General features: G+C 39.3%; 1 protein-coding gene across 1 annotated transcript in view; it reads right to left on the minus strand.

Moving 5' to 3' along the window:
• Positions 1-4,083: 4,083 nt before the first annotated feature.
• The window catches only part of tmem131l (transmembrane 131 like), a 38,469-nt gene continuing 26,326 nt past the window's right edge, over positions 4,084-16,226 (minus strand). Inside the window, 28 exon segments of the mRNA XM_038306132.1 lie at positions 4,084-4,640; positions 4,759-4,892; positions 4,995-5,047; positions 6,157-6,280; positions 6,382-6,488; positions 6,901-6,979; positions 7,123-7,329; positions 7,433-7,602; positions 8,009-8,130; positions 8,230-8,746; positions 8,829-8,978; positions 10,461-10,646; positions 10,742-10,928; positions 11,032-11,174; positions 12,944-13,077; positions 13,206-13,275; positions 13,382-13,491; positions 13,578-13,647; positions 13,731-13,854; positions 13,946-13,967; positions 13,969-14,013; positions 14,106-14,276; positions 14,387-14,531; positions 14,614-14,716; positions 14,798-14,903; positions 14,984-15,042; positions 15,278-15,431; positions 15,842-15,919. Of these exon segments, the coding sequence (XP_038162060.1) occupies positions 4,329-4,640; positions 4,759-4,892; positions 4,995-5,047; positions 6,157-6,280; positions 6,382-6,488; positions 6,901-6,979; positions 7,123-7,329; positions 7,433-7,602; positions 8,009-8,130; positions 8,230-8,746; positions 8,829-8,978; positions 10,461-10,646; positions 10,742-10,928; positions 11,032-11,174; positions 12,944-13,077; positions 13,206-13,275; positions 13,382-13,491; positions 13,578-13,647; positions 13,731-13,854; positions 13,946-13,967; positions 13,969-14,013; positions 14,106-14,276; positions 14,387-14,531; positions 14,614-14,716; positions 14,798-14,903; positions 14,984-15,042; positions 15,278-15,431; positions 15,842-15,919 (3,882 nt within the window). The 3' untranslated portion in view covers positions 4,084-4,328.

Consider the following 16,226-nt stretch of genomic DNA (forward strand, 5'->3'; position numbering starts at 1 on the left):
CATTTCAAGGTCCTGGAGTGGCCTAGCCAGTCTCCAGATCTCAACCCCATAGAAAATCTTTGGAGGGAGTTGAAAGTCTGTGTTGCCCAGCGACAGCCCCAGAACATCACTGCTCTAGAGGAGATCTGCATGGAGGAATGGGCCAAAATACCAGCAACAGTGTGTGAAAACCTTGTGAAGACTTACAGAAAACGTTTGATCTCTGTCATTGCCAACAAAGGGTATATAACAAAGTATTGAGATGAACTTTTGTTATTGACCAAATACTTATTTTCCACCATATTTTGCAAATAAATTGTTTAAAAATCAGACAATGTGATTTTCTGGATTTTTTTTTCTCATTTTGTCTCTCATAGTTGAGGTATATCTATGATGAGAATTACCGGCCTCTCATCTTTTTAAGTGGGAGAACTTGCATTATTGGTGGCTGACTAGATACTTTTTTGCCCCACTGTATATAAAACTGACAGATCTGTAAAATCCTCAACATGTGCCAAATTTTTTACATTTTTATTTGAAACATTTTTTTAAATCAGAAATGTATACTTTTGAAGGACAATATTTGCAGATGCATTTTATCTTTAGAGCAAGAAAAATCAGGAACAGTTGTAGGCTAAAGCTATACATAATCCTGAAATAATTTGACAGATTTTTCATCCCAACAGATTAAATCCTGCAGAAAAAGTCTGACTGATATTTGCAGACCTCTAAAACCTCGTGCACATGTACACACTGTGTGTTATCAGTATTTCCAGACTCCTTTGGCCTTCCCTGTCATCAGTATCCAGGCTTCTGTGTTGATTTTAGGACTAAAGATCAATAGCTGCAATATGTTAGCTCTCGAGAGCCTAACAAAGAATTACACACGTTTTTAGGCACACAAGCACCTAAACCCATAAAAAAAAAAATACGACCGGTAAAAACTGTAAGATTTAGGCTTTACTTTATGCTTACAAGAAACTGATCAAACCTCCGGAAGACTGTTGATAAACAAATTTATTGTTAGCATCTTTTTATTTTATTTTTTTATATATACATCAGTGTAGAATTTTAATAAGCCATTATTCTATTTTATAGTAAAGGCCTCTAGTGGAAAACCGGAGAAGAAAACATGACATGATACTGCAGACAGGAGCAGCTGAAGCTGCTTGAGTTTGTATCAAGCTTATAAACCATGTTGTTTTTGCAGAATAACAGCTATGAACCTTTTGATATCACTAAAGAAAAAAAAAAAGACTTAAAAAGATAACCTCAATATATATAAAATAATACATTTATAAAATCACCAAAACTGTTTAGGATCAAGAGCTTACAGTAATTAAAATTAAAACACATTTAAAATAATTAAAATCATTACTCCATATAACTTTAATTTCTAGTATGCACCTCCTATTTAAATGCAAACTGAGGATTTTATTTCCTATAATTGGGGTAGCCATTGCTTTTTTTTCAGAATTTTTAAACATACTTTTTACTTTTTAAACACACTTTAACTAAATATGGTGATCAGCCTGTTGAATGATTTCTATGGAAATATAACGCCAATGTAACATCTGTCTTCTACATCATCTATGATTTAAAGTTCATGCTGGAAATTATAGTATTTTGGGGGAAATTATAACAGTGGAAAACAGTTGCATTTGTTTCTGGACAAACTTCAGGCTGCCACTGCTTAAGCCAGTCATGAAACTTCTTTTAAATACTTGATCTTGAACATGAGAAATAACATATGGCTTTGAAGCAATAAAAAGAAAACCAAAAAGCAATTTAAAAAGTTGGATGGTTACCTTTTAAAGAGGTGAGGATAGAACAATCTCTGAGGCAAACAGGAGGGATCACCAGAGAATAGAATATAAATACAACATCTACCAGATCATTTGCTTATATTTTCACCAAATGGGATTATAAAATTGCTTTGAAATAAAAGGACAATATGAACTGTCCTTAACACTATGGGCCGGATTTATCAAAGGTTTGCGTGTATTAAAACGTGAGCTATTTCACTGCGCACGCTAAAAAATGTACAAACTGGTCTATCAACAGCGTGCTAAAAGGGTTTGGTCTTTAAAACGTGCTAAATAGCGCCTCTTATCCATTTAGTACTTTTTCTGCAATGAATATGCAATATAGGGCGTTTACACGCAAAAGTGCGTCTTGTGGGAGGAGAACATGTAAATATATTAATTTAGCACTCGCAAAGTGATTTATCAAACCTGAAAGCAATTTTGCTAACGCTATCTGACTCTATATTTAACACGTTTCAAAAGAAGGTGCAAATGGTCTGTATGCGTAATTGCGCACACATGGCAGCGGTTATTGTCGCAAGAAGGAGACATGGAAATGAAGCAAGGAGACGCAGAGAACGCATTTTTTCACTCCGTGTGAATATTTTTGGAATGAACGAGGAAACGATCATCAAAACATATCGTTTATCCAGCATTGCCATTTTGGAGCTGTTGGGGGAACTCCGAATGGATTTGGAGCCAGCCACAAGGAGGACCCACGCAATAGCTACCAGATATCACAAAACTCCTTGCAACATTGCACTTTTTTGCATCTGGGTCATTCCAGCGTACGGTTGCAGCGAGAGCTGGGATCTCCCAATCTCGTTTTTCAGAAGTGCTGTCCGACGTTCTAAATGCCATGTCGCCCTGACGCCCTACCGGAGAACCCCGACACCCTGCGCCTGTGGAGCAACATGCCAATGCAGTCATCTTATCCACAGTCACTTCTTGTGAGCCATTTGGTATGTGCATTTTTCTACAGGCCGATACAAAACACCTGTTTTTTGTTTTGTTTTTTGTTTTTTCTTACTGCGGTGAAGTAGAAATACAGCCACATACCACCTTAGGGAATAAAGGTTGCCAAAGTTTACATATATATATATATATATATATATATATATATATATATATATTTCTTTTTTTGGAGGGGGTGGTGTCACTGTAAGATTAAAATTTCTTAATGCACTAGTTTGCACAAACTACAAACTACTTTGCCGCAAACCACAAAACGCGCAAAACCATCATTTAAATAGGGCGTCTCCAACAGTTTTGCACCTGCCACCAGTTACGCAATCGCTCTTGTTAAATCACCCGCAAACCATGGTTCAGCCCCTCGCGCAAAATTCCACTTTGCGAGCGCAAATTACTGCACGCAAAATTGGATCTTGATAAATCCGGCCCTATGACTTAAAATATGCTAATTTTTACAAGATTATATCATTATACTATCAAACTTAAAGAAATAAGACCTTGAAGATAACAATGAGGAGCCTACTGACAAAATACTGACATTTAGGACTAAAAAAAATTTTTATTTCAACTTTTTAAAGTTTTTGTTTTTAATCCCTGAATATGGGGAACATATAAACATCTCAAAACATTTTTATTTCAATAAAAAATAATTTCATGGATTGTTGGATTTCATTTGATTGTTTATAAGGTACTAGGCCTTGACAGATGGTGCAAAAAGGAAACTAAAATGGCTCACCTTTGGTCGCTGCCGCTGTGCAGGTTTCGAGTTTCCCCAGCCAGTGGTAAATAGGGTGGAGAGTTTAGTCTAAGTTTGACCCACCCGGTAACATCAAATATTATAGCACCAAATTAAATGAACAGCATTTGCCTTGCCATTCAATCAAGTGTGCAATCACGCTCTAGTAAAGATTATGATTTAAAGAATCAGTATGTAGAGATTTATTTTGGTGCAGTTTAACCTAAAAGTGATATTCTGATATGTGTGATAAATCAATTTTGCACATTTCCAAACATCTATTGCACTTTATCTCATGTCTGCTATCATGTTTGTTGCCTGAGAAAAGCCTTGATTCAAACAGTCCTACCCTGTCTGCAGGTCTACTTACTGGAATTTTGCTGTATAATCTGTGTGGTAATGCAGTAATCTTTCCTCAGCAAAATAAATATAAGAATAGAATTCCTCTAAATTTAGTAATAAGACATCATGCTATTATAAGAGATAAATTAATTTCAAGGGTTTCTTTTATCGTTTTATCAAGGGAGCCATTTATTATGGTCAGCACTGAACTACTTCATCAATGTGGTTTCATTAAAATAAAGACCATAGTTCTTCAAGTACAAAACCTTGATTTTTATTTTCTATGATCAAAACTGCAAAACATCTAGAAAAATATACAACAAATGCTTCACCTCTCACAACAATTAACATCTGAAAATTGGAACATAAAAGAAAAGAAACATTCACATTTTTCCCCACTGTTGATAAAAGAACATTCATTTTTATTTCCTTTCTTTTATATATCAGGTTTTATGCATTTGCAACTATTAAGGTTCTGCCATGTTGGTTTTGATTCAGACGTCTCCACAGTAGCCGGAGTCGTTGGAGAGCTGGGAGTTGGAGCTGCGGTTGGACGAAGAGTTCCATATGTCCAGGTTCATGTGCGGGCCAAACGGGTTGAAGCCGGAGTACTGGATGGGCCTGTAGGTCCCCTCGGGCTCACGGGTGAACGGGGAGTGTGGTGGGGTGATGGGGGTGATTGGGGACATCGGGGACATCGGGGACACTGGGACCGATCGCTCAGGTGGGAAATGGGTCTGGGGGGTCCAGATGGAGCCAAACAGGCTGGACATGGGAGAGAGGCTGCGGGTCCCCGAGAAATATGGCTGCAAAAAGCAAAAGGACAGATGTTATACTGGCAGCTACTTTAAGCGGCTTAGTGGTACTAGGATCTTTTCTGATATGTTTGTCTCAGTTCTTTGTTTCTCATCCATGATGGCTCACCTTGCTGCCCACACATGCTGCTGAGCTCCAGGTTGTGGGGGATTCCTGAGGCTGCTCCTCTGTCCAGCTGCTCTGATTGCCGTGGATGTTGTGCCCCTCTTGATTGGGGAAACCACTGTGAAACGGTCCATTACCTGGAAAATCATTCCAACAAACATGTTGAGGATCAAACCAACTGGAAACATATTGCAGTAGTTTGAAAAGCTTAAGGAAGTGAAACTGGCAAGTAGACGTACCTATGTAGCTGCAGGGACTGTTACAATGATTGTTGGCACTAGTCCAAGTGAACCTGCAGGAGAACAAAATTGCTGCTTTTTAAATAGATGTAAATAACTGTAGTAATCGTCTGTAAAATCATAAAACTTAACTGCAGGAGCATCAGAACAATTTCCATCAGTAACAGTTTTTTTTTCCAAATCATTCATCCACAAACATTTTGAATATAGATCAGAATTGATCTAAATTTACATTTTATATTCATCCCCAAAAGGGGAACATTTAATTGTCACATCTAGAAAGATAAATGAAAGAAAATGGGTGACATTTAAAAAAATAATAATTAAAACATCATGCCAATGAGGCAGAAAAACAAAAGCAGCAGATAGGAATGACAGATTGGTAATATCTGGGATCCACAGGGTGGGGTGGGGGTGGGGGGTGAAGGATCATATAGCATAATGTCACTGGCATGCGCAGGGCCCTGAGCAGATCTGGTACCTACAGGGGAACCAATCAACCCTGGCAGAGCATCTCAGACATCAAAAAGGCCACCAGGCTTCTTTATCTTAAATGGCGGTGGGTAGGCTAGACATTCAGACAGCATAGGCAATGTTAGCTAATGTTAAATATTAGCAACTAGCAGCTAAAGACTAGTATAAAACAGGGAGGCTGTGAAATAATGACTACATTAATATTATTATTGATTTTATCATTTTTTTTATTTTTACAAAAAATAAACTTAATAATTTTAAAACATTATTGATTAGAAGTAACACACTAACATTTATAGCTCTAACGCAGCACGGGTTTAAATGGCTTCTTTTGAGTTGTTATTCTGGATTTTAAAAAGCCTTCTGATAATTTTTTCCCAGAGTAATTAAACTTTCTTGGAGCCACACTTTGACAGATCAAAGGTCGTGCTATGGTAGCAGGACTTTTCTGATCACCATTGTTAAAGGCAGCAGCAGAACAAAGTGCACAGGAGATTGTCAAACACGGAGTTATATTGCTTTTCCAGTCAAACAACATAAACCTGTGCAATGCTTTTAGCAAAGAACATAGCTGTGTAGATCTCAAATACCCAATCAGTTTAAAGGCATTGCATACTGTAGCTAAGAATAAAAGTACAAAAAATAAAAACATCTGTAAAAGAGTTTTTTTTTTTTCTTCAAAACCTACCCGTTGTAAGATGCAGTGACTGGTGGTTGAGGTATGTAGGGCTGGGCTTCTGTTGTGTTGTACCTGAACTCATTGGTTAGAGGAATTGATGGAGCAGACCACGTGTCTTCAGGCACATAATGACCTGACAGCAACCAAGGAGAAAATAAAAACTCAATCAGAGATTAAAGGTGAAAACCTCATTATGTCGATCCTTGTTTTAAAAGCAGGTGTTTTGGTCTTTACCCATATTCCTGTCCATTCCTGCAGCAACATCAGCAAAGCTGGGGACAAAGTTTGATGGAGCTGGGTCTGGGCTTTGGCACGTGTCTTTGCTGTACAAAATGTTTGAGCTAAAAAACAAAAACCAATATGAATAATCTGCATCAAAAACCTTGAAAGTAACTTGTTCTGATGTACTTTTTTTCTTTAGACTAGTGTGCAACAAACCTGAATATCAACTCTGCATAAAAGCACAATGTTCCTAAAGTTTCAATAATCCCTGTCCACTACCACACGTTTAAAAACCTACAATGTTAAATAAGTTTGGATCCTAGATCATCTTTTTTTTAAGCTAATGTATAATATCTCCATGTTGGACAGAATCCAACGAGCCACTCTTCTTCCTGTGATAGAGTTCCCCTTGGCTTCAAGTTTTGCAAATTTCCCCATTAAAATGTGACTTTCTTGTTGGACTTAAGGCGGATGTTTTTATAGTATATAAAAAAAAAAATCACAGAAAGAAATGTGTGGTAAGAGAAATACCTTGAGGCCTTGTTATTGTTATTGATGGTTTGGTAGCAGTCCCTGTCTGTGGGGTAGACAGAGTACTGCGTAGAATCTCCTGGGGGGAAAAAAAGACATTCAAAAAAAATAAAATCGTTAGCTTTTGAGGTTTAGTTATTGCCTGTGTGACATATCTATCCACCTGTGAGATTTACAAATTACATTTAATCGCAAATGAAGCTTTAAAAAGCTGCTTTATACTTTTTCTAGATGAGGTAGCACAGGCTTGCGTTCGAGCACTGTGGTCCTTGTCTCCCTCCATGCTGCTCGCACTGCTCCAGCTTCCCCAGCTGCCTCTGCTGGCCCTCACACCGCCCGACGAACTGCCGGAGTCTGAGCCCGACTCTGACACTCCCCCAGTGCGTCGCTCTGCTCCACACCTTCGCCGGCTGCGACTTGGACAAACACCTGCCAGAAAAATAACAAGAAGCAAGGTTATTTTCTTCCTTACTCTGAATACTCTTGGTTAAATTGTGAATTCTGGAATCTATAGAATAAAATTAATACCGACCATTTTGTTTAAGCAGGTTTTCAGCACCTTGTCCTGTCTTCAGCACTTCTGGCAGAAAACCGTTGCAGCAACGGTTTCTGTTGTGGTTTCTGATTATGTTGCGTTCCCCTGATTTCCATTCTGGCTCCTTCTCCCTTTCTGGTACTGTAATAACATTGTGCTCAGGAGGACTAGAGTTAAAAATAACAAAAAGCAAAAAAGGGATATTTTAAGGGTTTGGTTTCAACAAGATGTTTTGTATAGAAAGTTTCATGCAACAATGGGCAAATTGATGAAGGTTGGCAAGAATCACTCAGAAACAACCACAGATAATAAAAATAAATCCAAATGCTTCATAGAGCAAGACGATAAATTGCTCAAGTAACACTAACCCACATTTCGAAATGTTTTAAAAGTTTAAGTCTTTGTGGGGATCAGATAACATTTGACAACACTGCTGACATATCAATGTGTTATAAAGAACAATAAAATCTAAATCACAAATATCAGGTATTTTCTCACATTAAAATTTATATCAGTTTAAATCCCAACCATTCAAAAGTAAATCTTTTCAACAATCAGGAATGTATGTTGTACCTGGAGACATTTTCTGTCTTTCTTCGACTCCTCTTTCCCTTATTATTATTCCCCATTGCTGTGCCCATCTCTGTATTCAGAGCTTTCTTTTTCTGATCTTTAGCATCTTCTGCGAAATGGATCTGTAAAGAAAACATTTAGATTAGCTAATGCATTCTTGGAAGTGTCCAGAACAAGAAGGGAAACAAAGGAAATGCATTTTCCAACTTCTGCAGCCATACCTCCAGCTCTGAAGTGTCCCTTTTCTCGCTGCAGCTGCTCTCCACAGGACTGCAGATTAACAGGCTCGGTCTGGGTCCTGCACCCATTGTGACATTTTCAGTGAAACCAGCAGGTATTTCCACGGGAAACATAACTGCTGCTGACATGCTGTGTTCAATGTTGCCCTGGACGTCTTCTGTGAAGCCTGGGGATGTCTTTTTATCCATCTCGCTGATGAAAGCCGGTTGGTTGTTGTTGTTGCAGGAGTCTGGGGTGAGGGAACTATCTGGTGTGAGGTCCTCGTGTTCTTCATCCATGGTTGCAGCTGTAGCTGCAGCTGAGCTGGGCTTATGTTTTGTGTAATAAAGTGAAACTTTGTGTTTCTTTTGTGTTTGGGAGGTGGAGGCTGAGGAGCCCTTCTTCGAGGACTGAGAACGAGGGGTGGGGCTGTTGGCCAAAGCAGATGAGCCCCGCCCCTTTCCTTTATCAGAAGTGTGACAGGTGTCTATGTAGGTCTTACAGCTGCCTTTGGATTTACTGCACAGAAACACAATATATAATGGTTACTCTTAGCAATACAAACTGTAACATTATGGACAAAAAATTTTATTTGACATACTTGACTCCATTGGGGGTGATATTATTGACAGAACTGTTCTCCCGGGAAAGGACAGAGTTGTGGTTGCTCCTGATGCTAGGAGCAGAGAACTCCCTGAGGATATACTGAGCCTGATGAAAGGCCATCAGACACACACCAACCAAGGAGAAGCTGGAAAGACAAACAGAGAAGAAAAGTGAAGGAAACGGGTGGTGCTGCAGCTCTGCGTGCATTTTGGGACACATCAACCAGGCAACAGTGAATTCCTTCAAATAAACTTCCTTCTCTTTCTTATAGTGGTAATGCTTGGGAAATAGTCACAGTTTAAAACACTGTTTTTTTGATCATGAAGATTTTTCCCCAGTTCACTTTAAAAGAGAGAAAAATAAAGTATGTTTTAGCGAAACCATCAAAAATCTTTATATAGAGTACTCTCTGTCATTCTAAGCTGTATTTCTAAAAATGGCCACTTTATTTTGTAGCAGAAGCAACAATGTTACACACTAGCAAAAGGAAGAGTTAAGAGTTTTGGGTCCCTAAATAGATGCAGCCAAGGAAAAAAACAAAAAAAACAAAAATTCAGATTGTTACAAAAGTTTCCCCTATAAAATCTGAAAATAAAGGGTGGAAAATTAACCTTTCCAACCTGAACTTGATGAGTGAAAAATATTATAGAGATAACAAATTAAGTGGAATCTTTCAAGCTTTCTATCTGAAAACAGGAAGTCGTTTTTAGAAATTGGCTGCACAGCTTACTGACTAAAGCTGCTTCACACCGAATGTATTTTGGCTGTCAGAGATTGATTTACATTATTAACATTCTGATTTACATGCCAAGTCTATTGGGGAGCGGCGCATCCGGCCGTTCGACGCTGGAGTTCAGAAAATTTAACTTTTGCCACTAGACATCAGAGCGTCAGCCAATCAGAAAAGCTGATCCAGGAGTTTTTTGAGAGAAATTCACACTACAAGCAAGCTGTCATTATTTCTGCAGAGCTGTCTGCATATAAAAAAAATATAAATATCAAGGAGTTAAACTCCAAAGGTTAAAAAAAACCCCCAAAAGAATTGATTATGTACAACAAAAAGAGAGCGAGCTTTGGTCAAGATTACAGTACTGCACTGAAACATTTTTATATGAACTATGGCGAAACAGTTTATAAATACACAAATTAACTAAAAATTTTACAACCTGCCGATAAAGAATATCTGATTGTATATTCTGGTCTGGTGCTACTGCATATTTTATTGGGATCATAATCCTGATGAACTGACTGCACAGAGGATCTGTGGAGGTGAACTTTCTCCCTTAAAACATGTCAAAACAAATTTTCCACCTCATCAAACTAAATAAAACCAAGCTACTGTTTAGCTTGTAGCTTAAGAACATAGCAGAAAAAGAACCAACGCGCCGAGCATCCAGAGTGTCAAAGCAAATTGACCACAGTTTGATTCAGCTTCCAAATTTTGGCGCTTTTGATGCCCAAAACACTTTCGGTATGAAGGCAGCTTAAGACTAACATGGAGAGGAGAGCTGAGCTCAGGCAGAAACTTGAATACTACTAATTTTAAAATGCTTTTAATCAGGAAAAGCATCTGGGAGTAAATTCCTCCTGTATCCTGTATGGAGACAACACCTAAATTAGCACTAACCATGTGAATATGAGAGTGACAATCCAAAAGGTTTCCTCCCAGCTGGGGCCCGGTACCACCTGAGCACAGAGAGGTAACATGTGGTGGGGAAGTGTCACATTGAGGGTGAACGGGAAAGAGCTGCCCCGAGATGTCACCAGGGTGAGATCACGAATCACCCAGGATGACGTGAAGTCTGGTGTAAACCTATAAACAAACCGAAGAAAACGAAAAGGTCAAAGTAAAATGACAGCTTGGGAAGTAAAAAGGCACCACAAATGAAAATAAGTTCATGTTCTTACGCAATTGTGATCTCAGAGGAGGTGTTGTGCTCAAGGCTAAAGGAATGACACTGAAGCACCTCGAAGCCATACCCCTGGCAGGAGTAACCATTAATATTCATGGACATGACTGTCAGAGGAAGCTCTCCGGCGTTCTCCACCTTAAAACTCTTCCTGATTGCAAAGAGAGGCTTAGTGGTGCGCAGGCCTGTAGAAGAAAAAAGCTGCCTTTAATCTGTCCATTTATAGCTGAATCAAAACCAAATGTGGAAGAATTTCCCGCTATGAGGAGAGCTGATTGCTTCTCTCACCGTCACGACACTCCATCAGAGTGGACTGAGGAACGTTAAATCGTAGAGAGGCTCCCGGGCCGGGCAGTTTTCCTCCGACTCTTAGCAGCTCTTTGGCCCCATGGCCTTGTAGGACCACCATGTCAAACACAGTCAGGTTGTTCCTGAAAAAAGTATTTTTAGTATGAATGGTTTGCCAAATAGAAAGATTATACAAACATACATTGGTTGTCAGCTCTTAGGGTTATTTTTACCCAAGGTTAATTTGGAAATGTTTTTAAAGGACTCCTTAACACTGTCAGATAGGAAAATGTTCTTCATGGTGGGGTCTGCATGCTTGGTGTTATCTAGTTTGTAACTTCCAGGTTTAGTGAGGGCCAGTGGCCAGTGGCAACACCACACTGTCACAAAATGAAATGGGTCACCCTGCATGTTTAGGAACCTGATGGCAAACCACCTTTGACTAAAAGAGGACATTTTTCAGGATCCTCAAGGATTATGCAATTCTTTTGGGATGACAGTGAACTTTACTAAATATTACATGATTAGGACGTTACAGGATTAAAAAGTTATCAGGAGTGGGAATCACTGTTATTTCAGCTAATCAATACACAAATAAAACCATCAGTAGATTTTAATGAAAAATAACAGATTATGAAACTCTCAAAGCAGTTTATGTCTCTCAGCCCTCCTTTGATCAGCCCCCTCGCCCCTCCTCTCACTATTGACCAAAGATTAGCGAACTGTAGAGCAGTGTTTTTCCATCCTGGTCCTCAAGGTACACTGCCCTGCATGTTTTAGATGTTTCCCAGTTTTCACACACCTGTTATCAATTGATAGCAGATTATAAGGCTTTGCTGAACTGCAATCATCTGAATCAGGTTTGCTGAACCTCAGAAACATCCAAAACATGCAAAGCAGGGTGCCTTGAGGACCAGGATTGAAAAATACTGCTGTAGAGACATAATGTCCATCTCTAGAAATGGATGTTAAACCACAAAAAACATGAAGTGTCGAAAGACTCTGAGCATCTACTGATGGAGCAAAATGTGCCAAAATTACGTATTTGTTTAGCGCATCGACTACTGCATCGGTAGCAGGACGATAAATATCAGATACTGAATCTGTCCTATTGAGTGAGTAGAGCAGCTCCTGCCGTCTGGGTGAGAAACAGCGGAGGAGGAGGGGCAACGGGGACAGACAGAGAAGGATGTCAGAATAACAGCCAGATAAGGAGTAGCTGAAGATGTTAGAATTAGCTGACTGAATTAAGAACAAGAATACATTTATTTTTAGGGAAAGGGATCAAGTACTAGCAAACAGTAAAAAACAGCACGTTTCAGTAAAACGCTTCCTGCTCTACAAAGACAAACTGTATCTGCTTCATGTCTCCAATAATACAAGAGAGATGTTTTATCTGGGGAGGGTGCAGGATTTTTAGGTGGGTTGAGCCTGTATCTACTTAGGTTTCAAAAACAGAGATCGCTAAATTTGGTGAAGTGGCCAAAAATTAGGTAAGAGCACTATCTACACAAAGTTATCCCAAAAAACAGAGAAAGATCCTGGTGAAGACTCTCAGTCATCCAAGTCATAGTCATTCCAAAACTTTGTTTCCAGGTTTCTAGGATCCAGGAAGCTTTTTCAATTCAAAATGTCTTCAAACTTGTAAACAAAGTCCAGGGGATTTTATTTTTGAACTTTTTTGGAACTCCAGAGAATGAACTGGTAAAAAGCTGCTCAATCTGGCCTAATAAATGTAGACTGATTTGAATTTAATGTCCATAGATTACATAATTAGACAAAAGTACAAGGTTAAGTGCATCTCTAGAATGTTAAAGACTTGAATAAAAAAGGCATATATGTTTGCTTAAAAAAAGCATTCAGCTGTTAAACTACTAAAATTACTAATAATTCGTGATTTTTAAAGTAGTACCTGATAATCAGAATAGTGGTGGTTGGTTTGTGTTCGGTGGGCCTAAACGCCACAACGACCTCTCTGGTCTCCCATGGCTGCAGCAGCAAACGCAGGACACCCTCTCCTGTTACGTCTGCTTCGCTCTCACCTGCCTGTAGACAAACACAAAAATAATATCAGAGAGACTGCAACACAAAAGACCAGACTGCTGTGTCTGCATGGTCCAGTCAAAGTTTACCTACAAACTACAAATCATGTTTAAGGTTGTTTAGATGTTTACATTTGGAGGAGAGGGCAGCAGAGAAAACTCTTCTGTGCTCATGTTGACGGTTTGGGAGCTCATATTAAACCTGTTGAAGAAAACAATCAACAGTTAGGATGCCCTGCTCCAATAAAACCAGACACTAAATAATATTTTATTTACTGAAAACATCAGCCAAACTTCTGACAGTTTACCATTTGGTTAGAAGGTCCAGAGCTTCACCAGGAGAAGGGTAGAGAGAAAGTATTCGTATCTCCACCGAAACCACTGAAGGCGATGGATTCTTCAGCAAGAATGTTTTTACCTGCAAGAAAAGGTAACAACAGTTAATCTAAGACAAACACGCGTAAAAAGGCCTTTTTCCAGTAAAAGTCAAAGGTCATTGCTTACTTTACTCTCATTGACGGGCGTAGCATCAAAGATAAGAGGAGAGGATCCCTCCACAGGAAGCCTGGGCCATCTGAAGAGACATGTGTTAAATGATGACGTGAGATGATGAAGGATATAACTGCTGCATAGGAGTGGATCGATGTTGCACGTTACCTGCAAGGCAATTTGTCTACGTGACTCCTCCATCGAGAGCAGATCTCTGCAGCCAGTTTTCTGTCTACAGACCAGGATGAGGCGAAGAAGTCTGGCAGAAGAGAGCGCTGCCACTCTAAGCGTCCTGTCAGACAATACCAAGAAAATTTTATTTAAAAAAGCATTTCAGGAAGCAACTTCTAATGTCAAACATGTTTTTAGGGGCAGCGCTTCACCTGCTTCAGATAAGCGAAGAGGGACACTGTCGTGCACATTCGTGTTCAGCCTCAAACACCACTTCCTCCTGTTGGTATAGATGTGATTAATAACCACCTCAGATTTATTTACTATATTTCCAAACCAGCAAAGCAGCAGCCAGAGCAGCTCAAGCTTTACCTTTGATGAAGTAGAATGAAAGTAGAAAGGAAGAAGCACACTGGTGCCAAGGCTGGTGTCCAGACTCAGAGTCAGCATGTGGTTCAGAGGTAGAGTCCTGTTGAGCAGCTGGAGGGAGAGGATATGCCAGCAGCCTGTGGAAACTCTCAATGGACTGCTGAAGTTCACCACCTGACAGACAGGGGGCAGCAGATACTGTTAATAAACACCTTTGATGTTTGGTAAAGGAGAAAATAAGTTAAATCTACCACTGAACCATAAATCAAATCCTCACGACTTACCTTTAGTGCTCCCTTTAACCCCTCTGATAGAGTAGCGTTTATCACGGTGAAAGGCAGGGGGTGAGGGTTGGAGAACCACAGGTCCATCCGATTGCTGCTTCTTTGTCTCATCTGAAACAAACTGAACAAATCTCCTACTGGCCATCTGCAAAAAGCACAATAATACAAAGAGCTATGATCATTTGAACCTGCATGAACATCAACAGGAGTACAAACGTGTATGATACCTGTGTGTGATATATAATCCCTGGAAGCCATAGGTTGTCCTGTTTCCCATCATTTTTAAACTGATATGGCTTATGCATTTCTGTCCATGGCCTGGCAATAACCCTGGAACAGGATGATACGTAAACGATTACTCAGCTTCAGTGTTTGATATTCAAGCATTTTCAAGGAGAACAGAAAGCTCACCTGTGCATGCTAAGGTGGCCACTTGAGTGAAGTTTTTTGCCTCTGGTCTCAGAAGAACCTTGTTAAAGTTGAGGCTGGCCTCCACCTTTGACAACACCTGTATGTCCTGGAAACATAAAAAAAACATCTCATTAGGTCAAAACTAATACAATGATAGGATTAAACAAAACAAAATAAACAACTTACCTTTATATAGAGCTTCTTTGCTCCTGAATTTAACATATAAACTGCTATTTTTGCATCCCCTGTGTGAAAACAAACAGATTCAGATAATGTCCCTCTTCACAGCACAAAACTAAACTTTGGGTGCTCAGATTAAAAAATAAATAAATAAAGCTTAAATAACTACAAAGAAAGAAAGACTTTTTTATAACTACGCAAAATTATTCTTCAGGAATATTTAACTACAAGCTACACATCTGTGACTTTGTGTGATAATTTCTGTCCCTGCAAATTTGAGTACAGATCATTATCACCCACCAAATGCTGCTGACCCAGCCGCAGGAACGACCAGCAGGAACAAGATGTGCTCGATGACATAGGGCTTCAGTTTGTCAAGTTCAGCAGGCTGGTCACCACGGGCAGACAGATGAATCTGCAGACTGAGACGCTCCTCATTTTGGAGGCAGGACCCCTGGGATGTGAGAGGAAAGGCATACCAGTCATGCAACAGATGCAAGGAAAAGGAAGTATTTGAGGAACGAGCAAAGTTATAAAGACGGCAGAATGAAAATGCAAAAAGCCTGCGAGTCAAACGATGAAGGGAAAAAATGGAATAAACAGACAATCTAAAAAAAAAAAAAGGATAAAAAATTATATCTCTTACAGAAGATTTAGCCTAGATATATATATATAAAAACCCGATGTTAAAAAATCAGTTTTAAAACTTTCCAATATTTAGATTTTTGTATTTAAAAAAAAGAAACCATTTTGAGACAAGTTCCAATGAGCTATTATAAGGAAGCTAATGAAACATGAGCTTAGAAACAGCTAAATAATGTTAAATAATAAACAGACTGATGTTGAAGCAAAAACCAACGGTACCTGAGGGCTGCTCAGAAAACTCTTCGGTAAGCTGCACTCCAGGAGTAGACCCAAAATGGTGATGTTAGAGGCATCTTCCTGCAGAATGAAAGAGTAACAAGTGTTACATAGTTTTCCCATCATTTTCTTTTACATAATGAACAAAAATGCGTAATCTTAAGCCTCTTTCCCACTGAAAATACCAGGTTTACACGTTTTTCAACCCACTAACAATCGGCATTTGGCCAAAAAAGCTGGGTCTAACCCCTCGCTGGAAAGCTGCATGGCCTCAGTGTCCCTGCAGCTGCCTGTCTGGTGACACAATCACGCTGGGTTAACGTTGATGATGTCACCAGTGCGACAGAAATCAGAAAAATAAACAATGGAAAGCAACATGTAAGGAAGC

This window comes from Cyprinodon tularosa, unplaced genomic scaffold (assembly GCF_016077235.1).
Source record: "Cyprinodon tularosa strain WSP-4 unplaced genomic scaffold, ASM1607723v1 ctg573, whole genome shotgun sequence".
Classification (NCBI taxonomy): Eukaryota; Metazoa; Chordata; class Actinopteri; order Cyprinodontiformes; family Cyprinodontidae; genus Cyprinodon; species Cyprinodon tularosa.